Here is a 26,826-nt window from a genome sequence, read left to right on the forward strand (position 1 = left end):
AATAAGCGGTTCTCATAAATTAAGTTACAAAAATGAGGGTTGTCCTGGTGTAAAATTAATGAAAAATAATCAGTCTTCTACTTCTGGGGGGAGAGAACTTTTCATTTATTTGTTTTCAAGTATTAGACATATAGGAAAAAGAAACAGACCTATGTTTATGAACAATGACATCTTACACTGAATTGAGAAAGTTCCAGATGATCAGAAGGCAGCCATTTCCTAACACCTGTCCCCCAGAAGTTAAGAATTTAGCCATCCCAGTAAGAGGACAAAGAAACCTCACTCTCTAGTGTTAGGGACAACCATAGTTCCACCATGACCAAGTGCCCTATACTCATTATTCCTCTTGAGAAATATTGATACACACACATACACACACACATACAAAACCATTGTCCCAAAGGCACATCATATTGAATAAAATGTAGTTCTCTGAAAAATCTTGGGTCCTAGTGCAGTGCTGGAAGCATCAGTATAAACAACCCCCTCCTGATAGTGATCTCACCTTAGGAGAGGTCCTTTTATTTATTTATTTTTTTTTCTTTTTTAGGAGAAGTCCTTTTAATTGAGCTTCCAGACAGGGCTCTCTGGTCCTTCAGGGACATTCTAATAACTTCAAACCCCATGTTACAGAATTCAAATATTCATTATCTTCCTTCCAAAAGTTTCTTTTTTACCCCCACAAGTTGCTACCAGCCTTGCTCTGCAATCTTTAAGCCATTACTTACTAAGAAGGAGGAGGCGAGGGTGATAGCAGTTGCTAATGGGCAGGACTCCTAGCCTTTTACCAAGCCAAATGAAAACAAACAAAACCAAATGTCTTTAAACATCGGGTACACTCTTACCCCAGAACAGTAGGTTCCTTCCTGACTTGACAGTACCGCTAAGAGTAGTTCTTCCCAGAACAAAAATGGTTTTCTCAACTTTTTAATGGCATTTCCTCTTCTTTAAAGTTTGCCTCATTAGGTGCCCAATATCATTGTATGTAAATGTTTATATTTATATTCCCCAAAGAATTAATTATCTTCTCCTGGGCTCAAAGTACATTTTAAAGAGGGTCTTACAAACAAGAAAAACATTACAAGGCAACGTAAGAATTCCAACCTGATGTTCTGTGAAGAGGTTCATGGTCAAACTCAACAAGTATTATATTTCTAACTCAAACATGGCTATATATGAGGAGTGCCTCTGGGGCTCTTACAAACATGAATGCTCAGTTCCAACCCCAGATTCAATAGATCCAAGTATTTGCATTTTTCCAAGGTCTTCAGGCTAGTGTGATGGGCAGCCACAGCCAAGAACTACTACAGTTGGCACTTTGGAGAGGAGATCAAAATCCCTAATAACGCTGGTCATTATACTAAAGTAGTGAGCTCATAGCTCTGGCCCCCCAATCACAAGACCCAAGTTCCAAGAGCAGAAGATGATATTCAAAGTAAAAGAAATCTGAGACCCATTATAGCCATTTATTTTAGTAACAGCATTTTCCTACTTGCAGGAGCTCATCTTGATAAAGGACTGAGAAGTAAAAGCAAGTGCAATTATCCTTTGCCTCAGGAAAGAGCTCTGAATACTTTTTTATTATATTGCCAAAGATGAGGCTGAGAATGTAAATCTGAGAAAGTCCTATCAGAGGCGTCTTTCATTAACAGAAATGGAAACAGGCATTTATATGCCACCAATAAATCAATTAAAGGAGGAAAGGAGCTTGAAATGGCCTTCCCTACAGTTATTAACTTGGGGGATTGCAAGGCTGGGTGATTGGTGAACCCAGTACCCTCCTGTCATCCAACGTGGAGCAAAGCAAAGGAAAATAAGGCCTGGAAACAGTCTTATCATCTAAACACAAAGAAAAAAAATAAAAAATAAAAATAAAAAAATAAACACAAAGTCTGCAGGTCTTGAGTGTTTGCTCAAGTGGAGCAGAGGCAAAGCAGAGCCAGACGTTTTTAAAAACATTGTCAGCTTTTGTGGACTTAAAACATGAGAGTGTGAACCAACGTGTGACTTGGTGTGTTTCTATGTATCTGGATTTCCATCAGTCCAAACAACTGGGAACCATTTCCATCTCCATGATTATTTCCAGTATAACAGTGTTTTAGAATAGGAGTTCCGTTAGGGAGTATGTATTACACCAAATTACCATTATCATTTGGAATAATTTGTTTCTCCTTCTAAACCACGAGCTTCTTAAAAGCAAGGATCATGTCTTATTCATCTTTGGATCTTGAGAAACTAGCAGAGGATCTGACAAATTGTAGCTGCCTTATAAAGGACTCTCCCCTGCAGTTTGAGAGCACTGTGGACCCTTCCCCTCCATCTCCTTCTGGCCTGCCAATCACCTAGTTCTATCAACTTATTTTCATTACTAGTTGCAGGAAATCTTAATTTGTATTCAACAGTGGCAGCTGGACGAAGATTACTAGTGATTAGAATTCATACCAGCCTAGGAATTTAAAAAGTAAAAGCCAAAAGAAAAAAAAAAAAAAGGACAAAATGTGTTTTGGGGAAACTTTTTTTTTACCTGCCTGAGTCTCAAGCTCTTTGGCTCTTTGGCTGTAATTTAGGAATAATCATGTCTCTCCAAGCTCCTCACAAGGTTGTCAGGGGAAAAGCATTTTATAATCTTCAGAAAGTTATACAAATATAAGACACCATCGGTGTAATATTTTACGTTTAAAACTTCTTATGTCATGTGGCATAGAAATGTGTGTCTAGTATGGGCGATGTTGGATTAAAGAAGTGTCATGAAGGAAGTAACTCAAGAATGTGATATTTCAATGTGAACTTGTTCTCACCATGCCAAAATACAATTCACATTTCTTCTAACACTACGTGCCCTATATTTGGATTTATTCTTTATTTCTTGCTGGTTCCCACACTATTCTTCTCTGTTATTTCATTTGTCCCCCATAAATGGGGGCAGAAAGCAGGAGCCCTCCTGGTCCAGTTTTGTGGCCCTCTTTTGGCCAATATTGGAAGAAGGTGACTTGAGGAACTCACTTTCTATGAAGTCATTACTGCAGCAGATTGTTTGCTCCAACGTGTGAAATGGTGTGGGAGGGCAAAGGCTGAATTCTTCTCCCCCACCATTCTTCATGTGGACTGCAGATCATGTGCCCTGACTCTCAAATCAATCCTTTAGCATAAGATATGGTATTCTTGCTCCGGAATCATGAAAGTATCTGGCAAACTGGACTCTTCTCTTAATCATGTGTGCCCATCTTCTACCCTCCTACCTACCCGATCTTTTGGAGTCATCTTGGCAAAACCTATATCTGTATACATCAGTTCCCTATTTAACCGTGGGTGGCATCCAGTCTTCTACAGGGAAGCCCTATACTGCCTAGACATGAAGAATAGACCTTCTAGATCTGATGTCTCTCCTGGCATCTCATACTTGCCCTCAGCAATGCTGAACCATTCGCAGTTCCCATATATTCTTGTTAAAGCTCCCTGGTTTTTTCATGATTACCTCTAATGCTGATTATCCTTTCTTCACCCATTTCTATCTGGAAAATTCTTTTTTTTTTTTAATTTTTATTTATTTATGATAGGAACACAGTGAGAGAGAGAGGCAGAGACACAGGCAGAGGGAGAAGCAGGCTCCATGCACCGGGAGCCTGACGTGGGATTCGATCCCGGATCTCCAGGATCGCGCCCTGGGCCAAAGGCAGGCGCCAAACCGCTGCGCCACCCAGGGATCCCGTATCTGGAAAATTCTTGTTTGTCCTTTAAAACTCTGTCCCAGAGTCACCTTTTGATGCCTCCTTCAGATTTACCAGAAGTAAACTACTATATTTAGTAATACATATTTTTATTATTGTATATATTACACCAAATTACTATTATCATTTGGAATAATTTGTTTCTCCTTCTAAACCGTGAGCTTCTTAAAAGCAAGGATCATGTCTTATTCATCTTTGGATCTTGAGAAACTAGCAGAGGATCTGACAAATTATAGCTGCCTTATAAATATTTCTTAAGTAAATGAAATGGATAGATTCTCATAAATGAAAACAACACACACCGTGTTTAATTCATGGGACTGAACCCTAGTAAAGGAAATGTCTTAATGGGGCTCATCACTTATTTATCACCTGTTAGTTCCTTTTGCTATTTGACATTTATGCAATCTGGTAAATTCTGAGGTTGTAAGCATCTTGTCTACATGAGGGAGTAAAAGAAACCAGATTAGGCCTGTTGGTGAGCCACACACCTTGTGACATTAGTATTGTCACAGATGGGTTCTTTTCCCCTTCATCTCCTCCATATGACTTTGGGCAGCTGTTGTTATACTGAAATTCATGAAAAGCAGAGCTTCGTGACAATTTCAGAAGCAAAATTGCTCTCTGCAAAAACCCTCCCTCCTTCCCCTACTGAAAGTTTTGCTCTTCCTTCTAAGAAGAAACTCAAGCATTATGTATCTCAAGTCCCACTGATCAGAGTTAAATTGGAATCTAAGGAGTCCACAGTAGTGCTCCTTGCCTATTTGATTCATGAGCTGACTCTGTCCATAAGTCCCTCTGTTAAATCTGTATAAACAGTAAAACTAGCATGCCTTCCTTTTTTTTTTTTTACCATTATGACTGTGATCAATGGGTAATAAATACATATTCTCAATTTTATCTAATAGTGCTGCTTCCAGGAAACTTTAGGGGTAAAATGAGAAATGTGTTATTTTCCTTTTATATTTGTAATTATATTTCATGCTTTCTATTATTTCACACTACTGAGTTTTTCCTTCATGATCTTCTAAGGGACACATTTTACTTAGAAGTGAGAATTAATTCCTATTATTTAACTAATGATGGTTCTTTTATGAGTTAATTAATCACGAAATGATGATGAATAGACCAAACGGTGACATCAGGGTAGTTTGCATCTATTTTAACTTCTGCTTCATAGGACAAGATTTTGCTTTAAAATGTATGGTCCTAGATTATAATAGATATAAATTAGTCTCCCTCATTTCAAATAATTAATTTCTGAAACGAGTGAGATCTGATTTGAACTCTTCTGTGAGTCAGTTTTTGGAAATATAATTGAAAGTCCATTTCGTGGGAGAGCAAACTTAGCTCTTACTGTTCTTTCCTCAATTTTTTTTTTGTTTCATTCATTTTTTTTCAATAATTACTAACTGGACATATCATTGCTGATTGGATTTTGCTAGGCACTGTAAAGAACTTAAAATGTTTGAAGTTACTGCCCTCAAAAACCTTACAGAGAGACACACAAAAAGTTGACTAGAAAAGAGGTGTCACAAACAGTACTGATTGAGGGTACAGGCAGTGAGCACTGTGGGTTTGGAGGCCAGTCTTTCCTTCCCTGACATTTTCAATCAGAGCTTTCCAGCCTGCCATCCTTTGTGATTTATTTTTAACAGTTCTTTTCAACTCATTCCAACATACAGACAGATGTAGGAATGTATCACTGGTTCTTTCCCTTATCTATTGCTTCGACTCTACTTCTAAGCTCTTGAAATAAAAATTGGAAGCTGTATCCAGACTATTTTGTGAATGTCAGAGTATCATCTACCTACTTCCTCTGGAGTAAAGGCGATGTGGTTCTGTGAATCAGGAGGGGTGTGTTTTTCTCCAGATCTCTGTATTTCAACCATACCTGCACATTTAAAATCATAAAAAGAAACTTGACTACGTTCAGCAGTGAATTGTTACCAAATTGAAGACACTTCATTAATAACTCTACTCTTTTCCAGTTGTTATTTAGGCCAGACTCTGGGTACATCATCACCCATCGTGAATGGGAACACAGTCTTCCCTTAACTATGTAAACCAAGGCTGTCCCATGCCCTTCTTTCCCTTCCTGGCAGTAGGCAAATAATCCTTCATTCATAGAAACAACAAGTGAGGCTCTTTGATGAGAATAACTGGCATCGCATTGCTTTTCACCACCACTATTTTCTTTTACCCTTAGGTGAGTTATTTTGTATACAGCTCCATTATCTTTTGAGCTGTCTTCTGCAAGCTAGTTCTACTAAATTTACCCTCAGGTTGTCAATGTCTCTCACACTCACAAATCTTTCCACTTCTGTGGCTATAATTACTCCCTTGTGGTTTCACAGCTTCTCTGCTTTTGTATCTCCCTGACTAGAGTGTAAGCACCTTGTGGCTAGGAACTGTGACTTCATAATTTTTGCACACCTAGAACTTACCATGGTTCCTGGAGTCTAGAAGGCACTCAATAAAGATTTGTGAGGTGACTTTTCAGCATTGAGAGAAAGGGATAGTATAGTGAGCTGTGGAAGCTCAGAGGAAAGGCACCAAACCCAGCCGATCATAGAGTTAAGGAGGATTTCCCAGGGAGATCCACCTAAACTAAGCTGAAGGGTTACTGCCAGTTAGCTAGACTCAGGGAGAGGGGAATCTGGACCATAAAGTAGCATAGGCAGGGGATCCCTGGGTGGCTCAGCAGTTTAGCGCCTGCCTTCGGCCCAGGGCGTGGTCCTGGAGTCCCAGGATTGAGTCCTACATCGGGGTCCCTGCATGGAGCCTGCTTCTCCCTCTGCCTGTGTCTCTGCCTCTCTCTGTGTGTCTCTCATGAATAAGTAAATAAAATCTTTAAAAAAACAAAAAACAAAAAAACAAAAAGTAGCATAGACAGAGAACCATATTTGAGAAAGAGCAGAGTCCATCAAAAGACAGGCAGGAAGATCAGCTATGCCTTCTGTTTATCACACCTGAGAATCAAAACACTGTGGTATGTGGTATATGTACATGCGTGTAATGAGAGAGGAAACTTTAGTTTAGTTTTTTTTTTTAAGTTTAATTAGGAGTACCTGAGTGGCTCAGTGGTTGAGCATCTGCCTTCGGCTCAGGTCATGATCCCAGGGTCCTGGGATCAAGTCCCACATCAGCCACCCCCACCCCTACCCCTCCCGCAGGGAGCCTGCTTCTCCCTCTGCCTATGTCTCTGCCTCTCTCTATCTGTTTCTCTCATGAATAAATAACTAAATAAAATTCTTTAAATAAATAAATAAATAAATGTTTAATTAGATATAATAAAAAATCGACTCCATCCACCTATAAAACCCTTAATATGAGCCCAAAGTCCTCTATCACTCTAGAGAACATTTTCAATAAATTTCTCATTATCTTCTTTCTCCTCAAGTCAGATTTAAATTTTTTTAAATATTTTTTTTATTGTTTTATCTGTTGGCATTTTCATAGCACTTTTTAAATGGTTACTGCAGACAGTACTATGGTTAAGTAGAAAGATGTGAACCTAACCACTTTGCATGAAATTATTATGTATAGAAAAACTGTTGCAGATTCCAAACACTTAAAGGTCAATATTTAGAAAATAACCTGCATCTAAACTAGGGTTTTGAGTACACAGCGATAACCTGCAGCAGAATATGGCAGAAGGCAAACTGGTCTTGGGGGTCCAAGGTTTACACCATTCACTTTACTAAGTCTCACAAGACTCTCTATCTCATCATTTCTTTAATGGAATCCATAATATCTGCTCTATGTTCTTTGTAGGTATTCCCAAAATTGAAAGGGAAACTATATATGAAATGAACCACCTAACAACAGATGGTGGATGGTTGTATTCAGTTTGGCACAAGGTCATCTGCTATTGTAGTTATTTTTATGTTAGAAAATAAAAATTTTATACTCCCTCCAACAATTACAACAACATTGTGTATGAAAAATATGTATGGCAATTTAATAGTGAAAGTAAAGCTATACTTTCTAAATACACAGTTTTAAATAGTTTATCTATGTTTGTGGCATAACTACAGCAAGTGTGTTAACATAGAAATGGCTGTTTGCCTCATTAGCATGAGGGTAATAACATTGTAACCATTTTGCCTCCTAGAATGATTGAAGATAGTGGGAAAAGAGGAAATACCATGGCAGAAAGAAGACAGCTGTTTGCAGAGATGAGTAAGTATGGAACTTCTCAGGAACACCCTATAGTTTCCATTGAATACTCACAGAAAGACTGGAAGTATCTACTTAATCCTTATGGCATTTGTCCTTTTCCTTAAAATCCTAAATTCCTTGTATAAAATTCACATTTGGCCAATTTTGCTTCCTATTGGGTAAGAGTGAAGTTAGTGAATCATCATAATTTATTACTAGATTGTATATTTTCTATGAAAGAAAAAATTTTCACGAAGCCAAGTATATATGTACACATGGACACTTGGTAAACACTATTTAGTGTTGGTACTAACACAGTCCCCATCATTTTAAAATCCGTGTTCACGTCCCCACAATATTGCTGTCTGGCACACTCATATATGCCATATATCCGGCATTAGATATAGTTTGTGAAATGACTTTTGGACTTTATGGAGAGGGGTAGAGTCTGTCCCACAAACTCGTTTCTAAAAAGTGAAAAGGAAAATAAAGAGTTTGGAGGTAGAACATCTGGGGGGCTCAGTCAGTTAAGCAACAGACTCTTGTTTCAGCTCAGGTCATGATCTTAGGATCTTGGGATAGAGCACTGAGTAGGGCAGGAAGTTAGCTTGAGATTCTCTCTCTCACCCTCCCTCTGCTCCTCCCCCACACTCACAAGCATGCTCTCTCTCTAAAATAAATAAATAAATTTTTTTTTTAAAGAGCTTGGAAGTGACCTCTACATGAGGGAAACCAAACTAAGGTTATACTTACTCACCTCAGTGAAGAATCCATTAAATAAAGATATTGAATTATGTAAATGCCAGATTGCCATATAATTAATTGGTTGGTAGTGTCTCCATTACAGACTATTATTTCTTTCTTTCTTTTTAGCAAGAAAGAGAGTATGTGTAAGCAGGGGAGGTGGGGCAGAGGAGAGGCAGAGAGAAACTTAAGCAGGCTCCTCACTCAGCACAGAACCTGACACAGGGCTTGATCTCACCACCCTGAGATCATGACCTGAACCAAAATCAAGAGTTCGTTGATTAACAGCTTAACCGACTAAGCCACCCTTGCATCCCACAGACCATCATTTCTTATTCATAAGGAAGAAGAATTTGACATGGTGGGGGGCACACATCTCAAATTCAGTGTTATAAAGAAAAAAGTACAATTCTCTTATTGTCTTTTTATCTCTCCTTCCTTGCATAAGGAATGAAGATGAGCAGAAGGGAGTTGTAATCCTTTCTCTCTGAGAAGGCAGTAGACAAAATTAGATTTCTACCGGAGACTGGAACTGATTTGGCAAGAATGAGGGTCGGGAGCAGATAAAGGAAAGTCCCAGATAATAAGATTCATATTTCCCTTTATCATGTCCCAGTAATCTGGAGGCACCAAGACAGCTTCAGAACTAACAAAAAGGAAAGAAAATTAAAATTGACGTGAGGAATCTCAATCATGCTTCTTGCTTTTTCCACTCTCAGAGACATGTCTAAAGTGCCTCAGAGTTGCAACCATGACCTTCCAATTTCCTAGGCCGTGTTTGGCCCTATATTTTCACTTCTTCCGGCATGGCCAGCCACCTGGAATTGTGACCTTTGTTGATACATATCTATCAGAGGAAGGAACCTAGTTACCTCTGCCCATCTCAACAAAATGCAAGACCACAGATTCTTAGACTAAAAGTCAGGAGCCCCATACATCATGGGCCAGTGTTTTGTCAGGAAAAGAAAAATATATTGCTATTTAACATAACAAAGCACTAAAGTCTTGGGGGGATTTGAATTTATCATTGTTACATTAAAGATATATCAGCCAATGCACTGCACGAATTACAAAAGTGTGCTTTGTTAATGATTTTGTAAATATTTGTCCAAATCTAAGTACACTGTCCCAGTTCTTCTGCACCTGCTGTGATCCTTGGCACAGACAAATACATAAGTTGCAAATGCCTTCCGAGTAAGAGTTGTCCAAATCAAAGGATGATTGACATAAGTTTTATAGCCACAGAAACAGAAAACCTCCACGTTTTTCAAAGGAGAGAGACATAGGAAAATTGTGCATTTGTTTCCCACTTTGTAACTTTATCTTCATAGAAACTTCTCAGGGATGTCATGCATTTATTGAATCATTTCATGAGTTCTTCTGATTAGTGTGATCAGAATAGTCAAGCAAGCCACACAAACGTGTGTCTTTCTTCCTTGGGTGTGCTAAATAATAGACTCAGATGTTGGCCCCAAAGAGGAAAGCACGTCTGACCTTAACAATGCTCTAGTGAACATCATCATCTCTAGATTGACACTAAGGAGGGCATGTCCACAGTAAGTGGAATTCTGCCAGATAAGACAACTGGCTGATTGCAAAAGGAAGAATTGATGTTGTTAGGTAGACTGTCATACAAAAAAGAGAAGTGATCTCATTGAGAATGTGTTAAATAGTTGAAAAACATATGGGTTACCTCAGCAGCTCTATCAGCAGGACACCAAAAACAAAAAACAAAAAAACAAAACAAAAAAAAAACCCCAAGGAAACTATAAAGAAAGATTGACATCAGGCCTTGGAAAGTAAGTTACCCCAGGATTCTGTGAGGGAGCTTAAAAAAAAAGGTGGAGGAAATTAAAAACCTGGTCAGCTAAGTATTTTCTAGAAACAACTTTTTTTAAACAGCAAATGAAAGTGCCAAAGAGATCCTTTGTTTTGGCAATTACAAATGTCAAAGAAAAATTGCCTGTGAAGGAGTTAAGGCATGGAAGACTTTATTCAAGATTATTGAAATGCAGTCAAGACCTAGTGCAAGAGAAAAGAGAGATTGGACTCCACTCCTGTGGAAGGCAGGAGGGTTTTTAAGTACTGAGGTGAGCTACTGCAAAAATCCTGCTAATTGTCCCCATTAGAAAGTTAGGCTTCTACCCTTCAACAGAGAATTGGAGATCTCCTTCAATGATTGCGCTTCAATAGTTTGGCTCCCATGTCCTTAAGAAAGATATTCCTGAAAAAAAATAAAAATAAATAAAAATAGGGATCCCTGGGTGGCGCAGCGGTTTGGTGCCTGCCTTTGGCCCAGGGCACGATCCTGGAGACCGGGGATCGAATCCCATGTCGGGCTCCCAGTGCATGGAGCCTGCTTCTCTCTCTGCCTCTCTCTCTCTCTCTCTCTCTCTCTCTCTCTCTCTCTCTGTGTGTGTGTGTGTGTGTGTGACTATCATAAATAAATAAAAATTTTAAAATAAATAAATAAATAAATAAATAAATAAATAAAAATTAAAAAAGAAAGAAAGAAAGAAAGATGATAGGTAGATAGATAGATAGATATTCCTGGGCTATAAAACTGGCAAGAGGCTGGGAAATTACTTCTCAACGAGGCAGACAAAGAACTTACAATGAAAAGTTCTCTGAAGTAAAAGCTCCAAGGAAAGGAGGTTGGAAGCCTAGGGTCAGGAAGAAACCCATCTGAAGTTTGGTCAGGCTGAGGGGAATGTTAAGGTATCTTGGCCTTACAAAGGCTAAAGAATATAGGACACAAAGAGAATAATAATTGATAAGAAATTTAGGCAAATTCAGGTGATTACAGCATTCATCTGCATTAAATGTCTGCTCTGAGCTCATAACCACAAGCAGCAGAAGCAAAAAGAAATGGTAAAGAAATAGAAATAAGGGTAGAAAGGACTCACAAATAAGAAGAGAAAAAAAAAAAAAAAGACTAGCCTTATGTTAAAACAAAATAAATCACTAACTCTGTGGTCACCAACTTTGATTAAAGAAATTCTAGACAAGTTGCCCTTAACCAAAAAAAATTCCCTTCAGGATAATGCCTTAATTATCCCTTTATTTAGTACCTTAGATTAAAACTGAAAGACTAGTTAAATGCAGATGTCATCCTCATCTTGGCTTTTCAGCCATCAAATAAGTTTATCAGCTCAGATAAATTTATCAGATTGTCTTTTAGCAGAATAAAATGTTTGTTCTTGGAATCAAATCACCTCTGTTTTTCTACTCTGAGAGGACATCTCTCTGCCTTATATAACACTTACTTATGAACGTGTTCACTCACTGTCCTGAACATCTCCTAGGGACAAACCATAGACCTTTACACTCAAATCCATTCACCTTAGGTGCTGAATAAATGTTGGTTTAAAAGTCTACAGTGCACACGAGAGGTAGGTTTTAATCAGAGGAGAGTGATTGAAAAACGTTCTTTCAGAATATGGAAGGCTATCTGCTGAGATAAAGAAGGGCCTGAAGAGAAATCAGTGATACCCCTGGCCTCTAAGCAGAGAAGGGACAGAAAATCAAAGAGAGGCAAACATACATACTCAACAAACACGTGAGTTGCTCAAGGGCAGATAGTTCTTTAGAAAGTTAACTACAGTCCGCACGTGGATAGTCCGAATGAAACCAAGAGCATGATTTTGCAATGCAAGTTGTGGCTTTTTGGAAAATCGATTACAAAAATTCAGAAAAATGCCATGAATAGGCCTGCTACCATGAGCCCACCACACACTATAGTCCATGGTGGATACAGTGATTATTTTCACTTGCTACTTCCTTTCTCTTGCTCCTCAGCCTCTTTAAGATGTTAATACCATAGGTCACCATCCTAGAAATACTCTCCAATGTCATCACTCTTGTCTGGTCTTTGCTTTTTTTGACCCCTCTACTTCTCTTTTTTCTGTCTCTTCACACCTTCCAGACACCCTGAAGCCAGATTTTACCAAAGTTTTGTTCCTGATCAATTCTCTCCACTTATAACTTTACTTTCTCTCAAGGCTTCGCCACTATTGTTATGGCTCACAAGTTTCAAGGACTCCTTCAAAACCACATCCCATATTCTCATAAACCAGCTTATCCAGAAAAATCAGTATATAAACTCAGTGTCCCTTCTAGCCTTGGCTCCTCACTGTCAAGGTTTCTACTAATGAAGCGGCTTGAGGTGGGCTCACCATTAATTCCACTAAGTGCCCCTGAGTATATGCACAGTCTCCTCTTGGAAAGATATTCCCAGTTTTGGCCCAGTGAAGACAAATTGCTACATTTTATATGTTTGTGAATAATTCTTGGAATGTATTCCATAGTCAGGAGTTCTATATCTGGTATATCCAACATCAGCATCATCCAACTGCAACTGATATCTCCATTTAGACATCCTACAAGCACCCCAGTCTCTGTAAGCCCAAAACTGAACTCTTCACTCACCCACCTATAAACCTGTTCCTCCCTATTTGTACCTTAGCCCAGTGAGGCCTCCCCATTCTCACTGAGTGTCCTAGGCAGAAATTTGAGCATTATCCTTGACCCCCAAGCCCCTTTACCTCTCTCTCTCTCTCTCTCTCTCACACACACACACACACACACAGATCCAGGAAATCAGCAAGCATGGAAGAGTTCAGACACAAAGTCTGTAGGCTTTATCTTTATTCTGTAAATATTTGTTGGTGCATTTGAAAAATAAATGAGACATTTAATTACCCGAATGACTATATCAAAGGCTTTATAATAAGCTATCAAAACATGAAAGGCAAAATATACATGAATTGTGTGAAACTATTCAGAACGTAATAAAACAAAAGCTAAAAATTAGATAAGATTGGTTGGTTGGATAAATAGATGAATGAATGGAGGGAAAGAAAGAAAGAAATATATATTTAAATATATTAAATATATTAAATATGTTAAATATATTTACAAAATATAACGGTGTGATCGATCAGAATTTCTTTCTTTCTTTCTTTCTTTCTTCCTTTCTTTCTTTCCTTCTTTCCTTCTTTCCTTCTTTCCTTTCTTTCTTCCTTTTCTTTCCTGAGAGAGAGGAGGAGAGGGGGTAGGGGCAGAGAGAAAGGGAGAGAGAAAATCTTAAGCAGGCTCCATGCCCAGCATGGAGCCAGACACAGGGTTCCATCTTACAACTCTGAGATCATGACCTGAGCCAAAATCAAGAGTGGGATGCTTAACTGACTGAGCCACCCAGGTTCTCCTGTAATCATTCAGAATTTCTTAACTGCATCTTTGTTTTTGTCTTTGTCACTTTCTTCCAATCATGATATGGGTATGAGAGACTTGAGGAGGTGGTACAAGAGCATCAAGTTGCCTTAAGTGAATTAGCTTTAAATTTTTATTATGAAAAGTTTCAAATATATATAGATGTATAGAAAATAATATTCATCTCTACCCTTAATTATTTACCCCTAGCCCCCTCTGTATTTTTATGAAGGAAATCTAATATACTATTTAAATGAGTTGAATCTACATGTTTTAAAGAGTTATATCCCAGTGATCTAATACTAAAGGAAAAAAAATACCATCCATTTTTTTCAGAAATAATGAAGAGGACATTACAGAAAAAAAGATAAAAATAGGGAAATGCTATTCTCACTTTTTCTGCTATACCCGTTTTTTTATTAAAAAGGAAGAATGGGGGATCCCTTGGTGGCTCAGTGGTTTGGCGCCACCTTCGGCCCAGGGTGTGATCCTGGAGACCCAGGATCAAGTCCCACATTGGGCTCCCTGCATGGAGCCTGCTTCTCCCTCTGCCTGTGTCTCTGCCTCTCTCTCTCTCTCTTTCTCTCTCTCTCTCATGAATAAATAAATAAAATCTTTTTTAAAAAGGAAGAATATAGGTTCTTGAGAGTCTAGTGTATGAACTTGTAGGTTTTATGATAAGATGGATTTTTTTTTTAATATCATGGAATGAATATAGTGCTAATCCTAGATATTTCAACATGCTAAGAACTAGGATTGCTCTATTAACTTCTTTATTCCTGTATTCAAATTCTATCATTTTTATGAAGGAATTAGTCTGCTCATTTCCCTTTTTAATAAGCCTACTAGACCCCTAGCTCAGGAAAATACTATAGCATAAGAATGAACCTTAATTTCAGCAAAATACCAACAAAGCTAAGTTTCATTGCTCACCACATCCCATTTGATATTCAGGGCTTACATCCTCAGCCAGGAAAAACTTATACAAATAGGAAACATAAGAGACCCTCTGACCCCTCCTGACTCTTGAACAAAACAGATCAGTTAGATCTGTATGGTGATAGAGCAGGGAAATTGGTCATTGCACTCCTGTCCCTAAGCTTCATCTCTGTACACCCTCTTGACTATGCAGGGGGAGATGCACCTTTGCCAGATTGCCCCTAGGACCTCTATGAGAAGGAAGTGTGGAGGAGTTAAGGTTTCTGTCCTCACAAAATACAGTCTTGCTGGAACTAAGACATTGAATTATGTGCAGCATCAAAGCCCTTTTATACCCGGGGCTTATCATTATTCTTCAGGAATCTAAACAAATACTCTATGTCCCTAATCTCTTCTTTTAAAGGGTTATTTACAGATATTGGGACTCTCTTGATTGTTGAGCCAAGCTCAGCATCAATAAGAGTACATCCTCATCCAGGGGAAAAGGCAGATTTAGCGTTTAGGCATTTCTGACTCACTCTCTGTCTCTGGTTATTGAACACCCTAGAGAGTTCATTTTCACATGAGCTTCTTGGATCTACAGAGGACACAAAACTGGGAAGTCCCTTTGAAATGCTAGTGGCAAAATCAAAACTTTTAGAATGGTTACAAGCATGAGCTAAAAATTAAAAGAAACTAACCAGATAAATATGAAGTCCTACCTTTAGCCTCCAGATAAGCATCAGACCAGGAAAGATGTGATCAGATATAGGTACATATGCTTTTATAAAACCCGCTTGTTAATGAAAAAGGTCAGACAAATGAGCCATTTATTTTTTTAAGTTGCATTAGTAAGTGTCCTTATCAAAGTTGGTAATAATTGCTTTCCATATATTCTATATAGGTGAGGCAATAGCTGTGGCACTTGGGTTAATTTTATATATCTCATTTCAAGGAGTTATGAGCCAGCCATAGAACAAGAGGACTAGAATGGATGAAGGTCTCAAAGACATGTCTGTCATAATGAGAAAAATAATAGCAATATGCATGTACTGAAGCCCTATTGTGTGCTTCACTCTGTGGTAGACATTGTACTTGAAATGGCTGCAAAAAAAAAAAAAATGGCTGCAAAATTGAACCTCTCCAAACTAAAAGGTCAAAAAGTTATGATCCCAGCTAAACTTTAAACTCCATGATGACAGGGGCTTTTGTACATAATTTTCAGATGGTAATGAAGATCCTAATCATAATCATGATAGCTGCTTACCAACGTGTGAAAAATAAATTATCAAGTGGCAAGGAGAAAAGATTATGTGTCTCCAGAAAGGAAATTAGATCAAATGGATTGAACTTATTGGGACTCAAATTAAAGCTCAAATATAAAAAAAAGAAGTTTCTATCACTTATTTTTGCTCAGAAATGTTATAAGAAACCTTGTAAGGAGTCCCACTTGCTATCAAGTGCTCATTATGTACAGCTTCAGAGGTAACCAGCTGGTAAAGCTGGTATTGTTATTCCCATCCACACGAAGAAATCAGATACCAAGTACAAACTTTTCAAAGTTCACACAGCTAGGAAATGCAAGATTAAGGCTTACTGACCTTAAATCTCATTTATTTTCACTAAGTTATATATTCCTGTCATTGGAAACGATCTTATATGGCCATTGTCTGCATGTCCATCTCTCAAGAGCATGTTTAAGAGATTTCCTGTGTGGGGTGAGGGTAAGTCCTACCTATCTCCTTGTTCCCTCAAGCACTCAGCATAAAGCATTCAGCAAACTGAGCCTGTTTGTCAAGTAATAAACTCATAAGAATGAATGTTTAATGATCTGCCTCATAAAACTATAAAGTAATAGGAATATTGATATCCTTTTTAAATGAATCTAAAGAGATCAGTTTGAATCGAGGGAATGCTAAATGCTCTCAGTGCAGGACACTTGCTAATTCATCCCGAGTTTCATTAGGAAAGCACTTAATTGGCCTCCTGATATAATTATTTCTAGGCCAGTTGATTTACTTGCTACCCTAACTATTCTATTTTGAGGCATTTATGTAGCATTCTTACTGGTAAAGTTCAATATATGTCAAAATATAGCTCTGTGCCTTTATATCTGTTATGAACCATAAACATGGACTTAAAGAGAGCCAAATATTTAGAAGCAGAGAAGAACAGACATTTGTTGAAAGACACAGTCTAGAGATCAGCTCATTCAGAAAAGGGTAGGAGGTACTCTGGTGTGGATGTACTAAAAAGCCCATCTGCAGGGCATTGTGAGAACAGCCTGAGCCCAGCAGAGGTTCTGGATAGAGAGTAATAGGAAGTATTACTGGGTAGGTAGCATGAAAAGAACACACAGAGGGGCTTGGATTGGGAGCAGAACATTTAGACTTGGTGAGCAGCAGAAACCATGCTGGATTCTTGAGGAGAAGTGTAGAATGAGGAAAATAGTTCGAGAATATGGGGAACATGTTCCTCTATGTAGAGAGGAACTGGAAGCCACAGTATAAGAAAGAGTAGTGGTTGTTTTTAGAAAGGAGTCTCCTCTGAGGTTGACAGGAAGGTTTGCAGGGTGGACACTAGCAATACTAAAGAATACACAGCATGAACTATGTGCCAGGCAGGGTTCTCTGTGCTTAAGTGTACTCATACATTTGCCTTGTAATTCTGTGAAATAAGTAGTAGTAGTAGTAGTATAATCATCCCCAACTTCCAAATGAGAAACTGAGGTTTCTAAATGCAGTTGTCCTGGGCACCTGGGTGGCTGAGTCCTTTAACTGTCTGCCTTTGGCTCAGGTCATGATCTTGGGGTCTTACATCTACTCCCTCCACGCCCACATCCGCAGACCACCCTACACAGTGTGCCCAGTGGGGAGCCTGCTTCTTCTTCTCCCTCTGCCCCTCCCCCCACTCCTGTTTGCACTCCATCTCTCTCTCTCTCAAATTAATAATCTTATAAATTAAAAAAATAAATAAAAGTAGTCGACCTAACGTCACACAGAAAATATGCCCCACATTCAGTAAGTGCTCACCTCACAGCCATATTCTGATGACCAGTCACAGTGTATTTAAAATGGTTCTGATAATACTGTTATCATCTTACTGTTTAAAGTCACAGCTTGAGCAGATTGTTCTCAGAAGTGGCAGACACCACAGGGCTGAGGTCATGTTCCTCGGCCCACGAACATGGTAGACAACCAACGTGTTGGATACATGTGCTCTCTTCCCCTAGATCCTGAGGGATACAAGGCAGACTTTTTCAAGTCTTCAAGTTCTATTTGTATTCTAATAAAAATAAAAATCGAATTAAGTGAATGGGTTATAATATCTATAGTTGTTTTCTTTATAAATATTATAAATCCCTTTCCACACACATGGCATACCATATGTGTACGTTTCTCCCCCCACAGGGGCTCAAGATCTGGATCGTATCCGACTCTCCACCTACAGAACAGCATGCAAGCTTAGGTTTGTTCAGAAGAAATGCAACTGTAAGTATGCCAGTTGTTTGGACTAATTACCCTCATGAATCCTATAGTTTACGTTTGTTACTTTGTTTATTAAAACTGGTGTTCTTTTAAGTGTTGATAAAACTATGTTTACACAATAATAAAAAGAGTATGGTGATGCACAAATGGTAGAGACTATTCGTAAGTAATTCAGAAGGTTTCATTGCTCTTAGCTGCTGAAGTATTGAAATGGATGAGCTTCTGGCTGTTTATGAAGTCCTGTCCTTGGGATGGTTTAAATCTGGATGGATATTTTTCTTCCATTCTCTAGCTTTGGTATTGTCCATGTAGTCGCCCTCTTTAGCTCCTGTGGAACTGTTTTGTACCTACTTCTTTACTAGTCTACCCTAGTGCCACCCACCAGCTTTACTCTCTGACACACACACACACACACACACACAATTTTAACTTGGTTTTTCTTTTATCTTTGTAAATAATGTACATACTATTGATTCTTTATTAAAAGAAATATGCTTTGATGTGCTAGCATAACTGCTCTAGCTTCTTGTCTATAGTTCTATGTGGCTTCAGATTTAGTACCTATGAACAGATGTACAAGACATTTATTACACTTTTTACCAAAGGGAGTTACCATTGTAGTACTTTTATGTAAAACTTGTCTTCCCCCTTGCCCCAACTTTTTTTCTTTCTTTCATCTTCTTTCTTCTTTCTTTCTTTCTTTCTTTCTTTCTTTCTTTCTTTCTTTCTTTCTTCTTTCTTTTTCTTTCTTTCTTTCTTTCTTTTTCTTTTCTTTTTTTTGTAAATAAATCTTGTTTTTTACTTAAGGAAAAAAATGGTTTCCATGAATTTTATAAAACATTAAATATTAAGTCCTCTTTATATTTGTGATTCCTTTACAAGTATAGGAAAATGTTAACAAGCTCCAGGAAAGCACAGAAGTTTCTTTCTGAAGCTATAAAATTAGCCCTTTGTATCAGAGTATTAACTACATTTGCCTATATCAGACCACAGCAAGAAAAGAAACAATAATACTTGAAGAAACAAAGGGACTTGTTTCAACTTTTTCCCAAATTTTAGAATGTTAGCAGCTACTAGATCACTAATCACAGCGAGCCATTTGCATCGTCTGTTGAATTGCTTCTCCCTTCATATCTCCACATCCATTTTCTGGAGAAATTGCCTCATAGTTCATGTATATGAATTTATTACTCTTTTCTTTTTGAGCACTGATTCCTGTAAAAATTAATAGCTGTTCTCATTTTCTAATTAGTATTGGATGGATTAGAAAAAATCAAAACTATAATGTTCTCCTGAGTACATACACATAGTTTTTGAATAAGTGGCATAGGGCTTAGACACGGTGAATGTAGAAACCAGCCCTTTCCACACCTCTACTCTCCTGGAATCTCCAGCAAATGTTTCTTGGGTGCTGGGCAGGCCAGCCCCAGACTCCCCAAATCATGACTATGAGGATGGGCAGGCTGTGTGTATCTAGTTGTCAAGTTGCTCATCTACAGCTTATTCCTCAGCTTTGGTGGCTAGAAATGAGGCTCAAGTTTGGGGCAGGTTGAGAGGGGAATAAAAAGTTTCACCAGATATCAAAGACTCCTTATGGGACGCTAAACCCGTAAAAAAAAAAAAAAAAAAAAGAAAGAAAGAAAAAGAAAAAAGATGGGGAGGTAATGCAAAGAGCACTAAAGACATGGGAAGAAATTTGTGGATGTACTTACAGCCCTGGGCATTGAGGCATCTATAAAAGGTCTTTGGAGGGCTGTGGTTAAAGGACAAGGAAGAAGCTCCCAACGAAGGAAGGCTTTCCCCCACCATGCCCCTCAATTCCAACTACCTGTATTTAAACAAAAGAAAAAATCTCCTTGTTTCCAACAATGAAAAAGTGATAGGATCCTCCTACTTTCTTTCCTCATCACCACTCAATGGGCCTTGGAATGGAAGGGAGGGGAGAAGGAGCACAGATGTGAGCTCTGACCCCATAGAGCTTTGCCAAGCAGAGCTTCCTCGGGTCCTTCCAGCTGAGATAGGGAATTGCAAAAAAAAAAAAAAAAAAAAAAAGTTACAAACTTATAGGGTTGAACTAAAGAGCAAACAAACAATAAAGAAAAGGAAAGATGGGAAGGAGGGAGAGAGGGAAGAAAAGAAGAGTGAATGATTTGGCAACCACCCCTGCAGCCAACATTACAAAGGCTAGATCCAGCAACCCTAGGGCCACAGGTCATTCTCCTACTCACAGTAATGGCCCTTTCTCATTCTTGGGCATCTCCTTTTCTCTTCCTGTTCTTTTCTGCTCCTCATCCTTATCCTACGTCCAGAATCATGTCATAGTCACACTGACCTCCTTGGAAAGCAGTGGAGAAAACAGTGCTAGTCCATCCCTGGGAGAAAATAGAACTTTCATACTTGTCTAATTGGCCTCAGTGCATCCATTCACTCACCTTTTAATTTAGAAAGCTTATAATGAGCTCCTACTGTGTATTTGGCACTGTGTTTAAGTGCCTGGGATAGAGCAATGTGAATAAGATAAGATTTCTGCCTTAAAGTTGCCCAAAGTCTAACTGGCTTAGACTAGATAGAATTTTAAACAGACTCATAACACAGTGTGGAAGAGTAATGGTAGGAATATGTGCATGGTGTTGTGGGAGCATAAGGAGGCAGTCCCCTACCTGGGCATGAGGGCCAGTAAGAGGAGTTTCCTAGAGAGGAAGACATCTAGCCTGATTCTTAGAGAATTAGGGGACACTACACCAGAAGAATGCCCTACAAACTTCATCTATTTTAGGATGAGGAAAATTGCTTCTCAGCCTTTTTGGCTAGTTCATGTGGAAGATGAGGAAAATATTACATTCTCTACAAACTATGTGAAAGTAAGCCTTAAGGAAGAGAAGTGAGCAAGTTTTGAATGCTCTGCTAAAATTAAGTTGCTTTTTTAAATTGTTTCTACCTTGAGCAGAAGCGTTAAATCCAAGTATGGTTATGTGTTTGCTGAGTGTTCCTTCCTGACAACAAATATAACAGTGTGATGTTAAGGAGCTTGCAAAATGCTAACACAGCTGAATCTATTCTATCTTAAAAGTTAGAGCCTTCTTTTTTTTTTTTCTTTTAAGATAACCAGGACACTTGTGTTTATGTGACATAATATTAGTCAACATTGAATGTATACCCCTATATTCGAGGAAGGACATTTTTGTCTGCAATACAACCTAATCCACCATAAATTGTGGTACCTTATAATGGAGCTTTACTCCACAATAAAGAAATAAGAAAAAAAAAATCCACATAGTGTATTTGCAAGCACGTTGCTTTCTTGGAAATTCTTACAGAATGTTTACTTTATAGAAATCGATGGGCCTTAATGGAGAACAGGTTATTTTTAGGTCCAGGTCTTATTTACAGGTAAAACTGATTTTGTGTATTAACAAAACTAAGCTTAAAAACTACAGAGTGGGGGGTGGAGTGGGGCATAAAAACTGACACTTGTAAAGTCATCACCTTTGTTATCTAGATATAGCGTGGAGTATATAGACTTCTAAAAGATTAGGTTTTTATCTGAATTCAGACATCATGAGTGTTATTTAATTCCCTGTATTTCTGTCCCCACAGCTCTTGCCTACTCACCTTACAGTTTTCCATATAGAGAACTGATTCCTATCACCAACACTCATGTTCATTCCCTCCAATGCAATTTCTGATGGATACTGAGAATATATTCCCAGGGTCTAAAAAGACTACATAAAAGAGGCTAGAAAACTGTGGCCTGTGCACAAAATACAGCCCAGGACCTACTTTTGTATAGACTGTGAAATGAGAGCTTTTATAGATGAGTATTTGTAATGATTTTAAAATAGGAAACAATACTTATAATCCAAGTTAAGCAAAATGTTATCCTTCCCCCAAAAGAGTTCTAGTCTTTTCATTGGTAGACAAGCATCGAAAAAAAAAATTCTCTCCATTATTATATTTTTAATTTCACCAGTAAAAACGTTTTGTAAGTTTTTCTCTCTATATATATATATTTTTAAAGGTTTTATTTATTTATTCATGAGAGACACAGAAAGAGAGAGAGAGAGAGGCGGAGACACGGGCAGAGAGAAGCAGGCTCCATGCAGGGAGCCCGTTGTAGGACTTGATCCCGGGTCTCCAAGATCACGCCCTGGGCCTAAGGCAGGCGCTAAACGGCTGAGCCACCCGGGCTGCCCCATTTTCTCTCTTATTATATATGCCAACATATCTACATAATACATAATCTGGTAGTGCCCCACTGTCCACACACAAAAAAGACATTTACCAACTTCTGTTAACAAAAGAAAAATTGTGAGAAACCATCTTTTCTTTTTTTCAAGCAAAAAAGTCTTTATTCTTTTGATTTTTCTCCATGGGATCTATTTTTCAAGTCAACGTCTTCCACCCTTACCATTCATTTTTGTACCCTGTCATACCCTGCCCACCAGCATCCACCATGCCATGAGCACATTCCTAATGGAACAAAAGAATGGATGCCCTTAAAAATTAGGGGACACAAAGTTGGCAATTTTATTTTCTAGGAGGACATATTCCAAACACTGTGTGCTTTCTAATCAACAGCGTTCTCTAGCTTCTAGGATTCCTGAGAACGTCCCAAAAAATAAATACCCTATATGCCATCTATAAGTGAATGGAAATATCTCAGCCTTTGTTTTAAATAAATAACTATTTTCTGCCAGAACAGTATTTCCTCGGTCCATACTGACATGGTTAATAATCCAGATATCCTGTAATGTCAGCAGATCTTTTTATCAGAAATTACTTTGGAGTCAATGGAATGCAGCCTTAAGTTCATGAGCAATAAAAGGGAGCAAGAGGAATAAATCAGAAATCCCAAATCTCTCCTGTTTAATAAAGGAAATGAAAGTAAGGAGGCACCTTCCTTTTGCTCTTCCGGTCACAGCCTGAATTTTTTTTTCTGTCACTCACATCAACTAAAATTTAGTTAAAATTTGGCTTAAAAAGAAAGGAGGAGGTAAGGTATATATTGTATCTGAGCTCTCAGAGTTTCTCAAATACCCCTCTAATAAAAGAAATGTAAATATTCCTCATCCTGTTGTAATTTAAAGCTAGAACACATACTTTTGCCTTTAATAGCTCTAAACTTCTTTCAGGGTTTCTACAACCAAAATAAAATCCAGACACCTTTTTACCTAATGGCTTGTCTGTCACTGTGAAATTAACCCATGTGAGTGCTAGATATGTAGTGAGTCCAGAATGAATAATCTTTTATGAGTGAATGAATAGGCTCCACTAGATTCATTTTTCACCAGCCAAGCAATTAGTCTTGGCTTCAGGAGTGGCCTTTAGATTTTTTTTCTTTTAAGATTTTATTTATTTATGTTGAGAGAGAGAAAATGAGTGCGAGCAGGGGAAAGCAGCAAGGGACAGAGAGAAAGAGCCTCCCCGCTGAGCAAGGGAGATCCAAACAGGGTTAGATCCCAGGACCCTAAGATCATGACCTGAGCCAAAGGCAGACACTCAACTGACTGAGCCACCCAGGTGCCCCTAGATACGAGTTTTTAGAAATAAATACTAATATCCCGTTCAATTTTGTTTGAGTTGGTGTACCAGCATTTTCCTTCCTCCTTTCTGCCATATTTTCCAGTATATGGCTCTGTGGCTGCCTGTATCAGTTTCCTATCATTACATAACAAATTGTCCCACACTTAGTGACTTAAAACAACTCACATTTACTGTCTTACAGTTTCTGGAGGTCAGAAATCAGAGTGTGACTGGATTCTCAGCCTAGGGTCTCCTAGGGTCTGTGGATCTCATCTGGGGCTCAGAGTTCTCCTCTGCATAAAATGGCTGTTGGCAGAATTCATTTTCTTATGGTTGAAGGGTGGAGGTCTCCATTCCTGGCTGGCAGTCAGCTGGGTACTACTCCCATTTCCTACGAGCCACCTGCATTCCTTGCCACAAGGCCCCGTAGATGTTTGCTATTCCCTCCACACCAGGCAGAGTGAGTCCCTCTGACTTCCTCCTCCTCTGTGATCAACCAGAGAAAACTCTCCACTTTTTAAAGATGTACATGATTAGGTCAGGCTCACCCAGAAAAATCTCCCTGTCTTAAGGTCAACTGATTTGAGACCTTAATTACATCTGCAAAATCCCTTGACAGCAGTACCTGAGTTAGTGTTTGATTAAACATTGGAGAAAGTATGTGAACACTGCAGGCCAGGAATCCTGCGACCATGGCCGGGGAGGAGGGGGGGGGGGGTCAGTTGTAAAGAGGAAGAAGGAATCTTAGCACGCTGCCTACCACACTGCCCAGCATCATGGACTTTTCTGCTTTCCAGATAATGACATGTAGAGCCTTGGGTGAAAAAATAAAGTTGAAATTTAAAAACTCAGGCGACAGGATCAGATCTCCAAAAAAGAGATATGTCTGAAGGAGGGAGATAGAACTCTTTCCTGTCAAGGAGTCAGAAGGAAGACCAGGAATGTTCAGTTAGGGAAATAAGTGGCAGATGGCAAAGCCTTGGAGCATAATTATCTGTGCTCCAAGTGATTTTGATATGCATTTTCATTCCCAATGTTGAATCATTCTAGACACTTGTTTAGAATAAAGAGAAAGACATTGCACTAGAATGCAACATTCCTAAAAACTCCCTGTGGGGAAGTTGGTGGTGGCAGCAGAGCATAAACCCATTCGAGATGCCTGTGCAATATGGCAGTGGAAACACTGCCCCTCTCTGGACACTCTGGGCCTATGGCAAAACTGTTTCCCCTTAATCAGAGCACACTTCTGGTAGAACAAAGCTACGCTTTTAAGGTTCTGGTGCTTGTGATATGAGTTTAATTAAAGTGGCTTCTTCCCTTTAATTGCATCCATTCTTAAGATCTTAAACATTCATAGCTTTGTTTTCTTGTTAGTATTTTTATTTTTAGATAATACTGGGAACTCCGTCTTCTCAGTCTGCCACCACTACACAACCTACAAACTAAACCAGTGCCTGTAGTCTTGCTAGGTGTCTGGAGGGAACAGCCATCAGCTTCCTTCCCTTCCTCTGGCTTCTGAATTATACCAGGAAGCTGAGGCAACCGAACACTTTGACACTCACAGTTTAGGAAAGAACCTTATGTTTAAATGCCCCAGCCTGTTGGGAAAGAGTAGGGGATACAGACAAAAGCTTTTCAAGCTTCTCAGTGCCATCCAGCAAGTAACATTCAATGGCCATCCCTTAAGGTCTCATATCAGTGACCTTCCTTCCCGGGAACCTGCTGGATCAGCCCAGAGCCTGTGAGCTGAGCAATGAAGGTGCTCCCAGAGGGTGCTGTCCTACAGCCTGGCTCCCAGCATCTTAGGGCTCTAGCAAACAGTAAGAAGAAACCGATACAGGAGGACAGGAATGGAAGAATGACCACTCCCTCATAACCACAACTACGGTCCATGAGCACTAAATCAAGGTGACTTTCTTGACATTTTGTTGATGTCACCAGCAGCCACTCATTTATTTTTTCATTCAACAAACATGAACTGAGGTTTGCCGCACGTCAAGCATTATTCTAGACCATGGGGGGAAAGTATGATAGTATTCCTTAGTGTACAAATTTAATATTAGAATAACTTCAAGTTTAGAATCTACTGATATATTCTATTTATTACAATGCTTCTGGTTTTGTGAATATCAAATAGTGTATACACTCTAAAACTTTGCCAAATCAGCTTATGTCTAGCCTGAGCAAATGATTGTTTTATTAAGAAAGAATAAGCTATAAGTATGACAGTTAAAGAAACCAAGTATATCTGTAGCTACTGAAATAAATTGTCTAGCTATTTTTAATCATTCATGGTGTTGGGCTAGGACTCCTGCTTTATCTCCTTTTTTATCAGGACTTGTAAAGTTCTGTTTGTTCCAGGTGAGAAGAGCATAACATAAGAGATGTTAAATGGCTTTCCTGAATAAACACCAGATCAAATCATATAACTGAGAACTCAACTTCTAACTCCCAAATATTAACCAAATGCCATGGTAAACAGAGAGCCTGTCCTGCGATGTCTGTCAAATACATGGACCACTGAGCCTGCTAAAAAGCTAGTGATGCATCAGCCCTGAGTAGCTTAGTTTCCAAAAATAATAAACTTCAATGTAAGATCAAGTATGATGCATTTTAATTTCCAAATTCAACGTTGCTGAATACAACAGTGATACTATATTGTGGAGAAGAGTAACGTTGGGGAAAAGTTATTTGACGACACAGATTCAGAATCTGATTTGAATGTGGTCCTAATCATCATTTATTTCTTATTTATTATTCTGAAAGTGTTCAACCAGCGATAGACAGGGACTTGGTTAGAATCAGTGCTTGAGCCCATGCTTCCCAGAAAGCAGACTCCACAAAAAAGGCTTTTATGGAATATGCTCTTTTGCTGTTCCCAAGCAGAAGAACAAGAGAGAAAAGCCAACAGATGATGCAGGAGCCTTCTGAAAGGCTCCAGAACTGTCCACCCAGGAGACACAAGGAGGAGTCCTAATTGAACTGCCCTGTCCTGCATTAGTCAAGAGTGGCCTCCAAGCATGAATAACCCCACACTGTTTGGTTGCATG

The 26,826-nt window shown here is 38.8% G+C and overlaps 1 protein-coding gene across 25 annotated transcripts in view; it reads left to right on the top strand.

The window, feature by feature from the left end:
- Positions 1 to 26,826, top strand: part of DTNA (dystrobrevin alpha) — a 356,943-nt gene that overhangs the window by 225,661 nt on the left and 104,456 nt on the right. For all 25 annotated transcript variants that reach the window (XM_041746612.1, XM_041746639.1, XM_041746631.1 and 22 more), the window contains 2 exons: positions 7,846 to 7,913; positions 18,176 to 18,256. In XM_041746612.1, the coding sequence (XP_041602546.1) occupies positions 7,847 to 7,913; positions 18,176 to 18,256 (148 nt within the window). In that variant the 5' untranslated portion in view covers position 7,846. The remainder of the gene's footprint in view (positions 1 to 7,845; positions 7,914 to 18,175; positions 18,257 to 26,826) is intronic.

The sequence above is a fragment of the Vulpes lagopus genome, chromosome 1, assembly GCF_018345385.1.
Source record: "Vulpes lagopus strain Blue_001 chromosome 1, ASM1834538v1, whole genome shotgun sequence".
NCBI lineage: Eukaryota > Metazoa > Chordata > Mammalia > Carnivora > Canidae > Vulpes > Vulpes lagopus.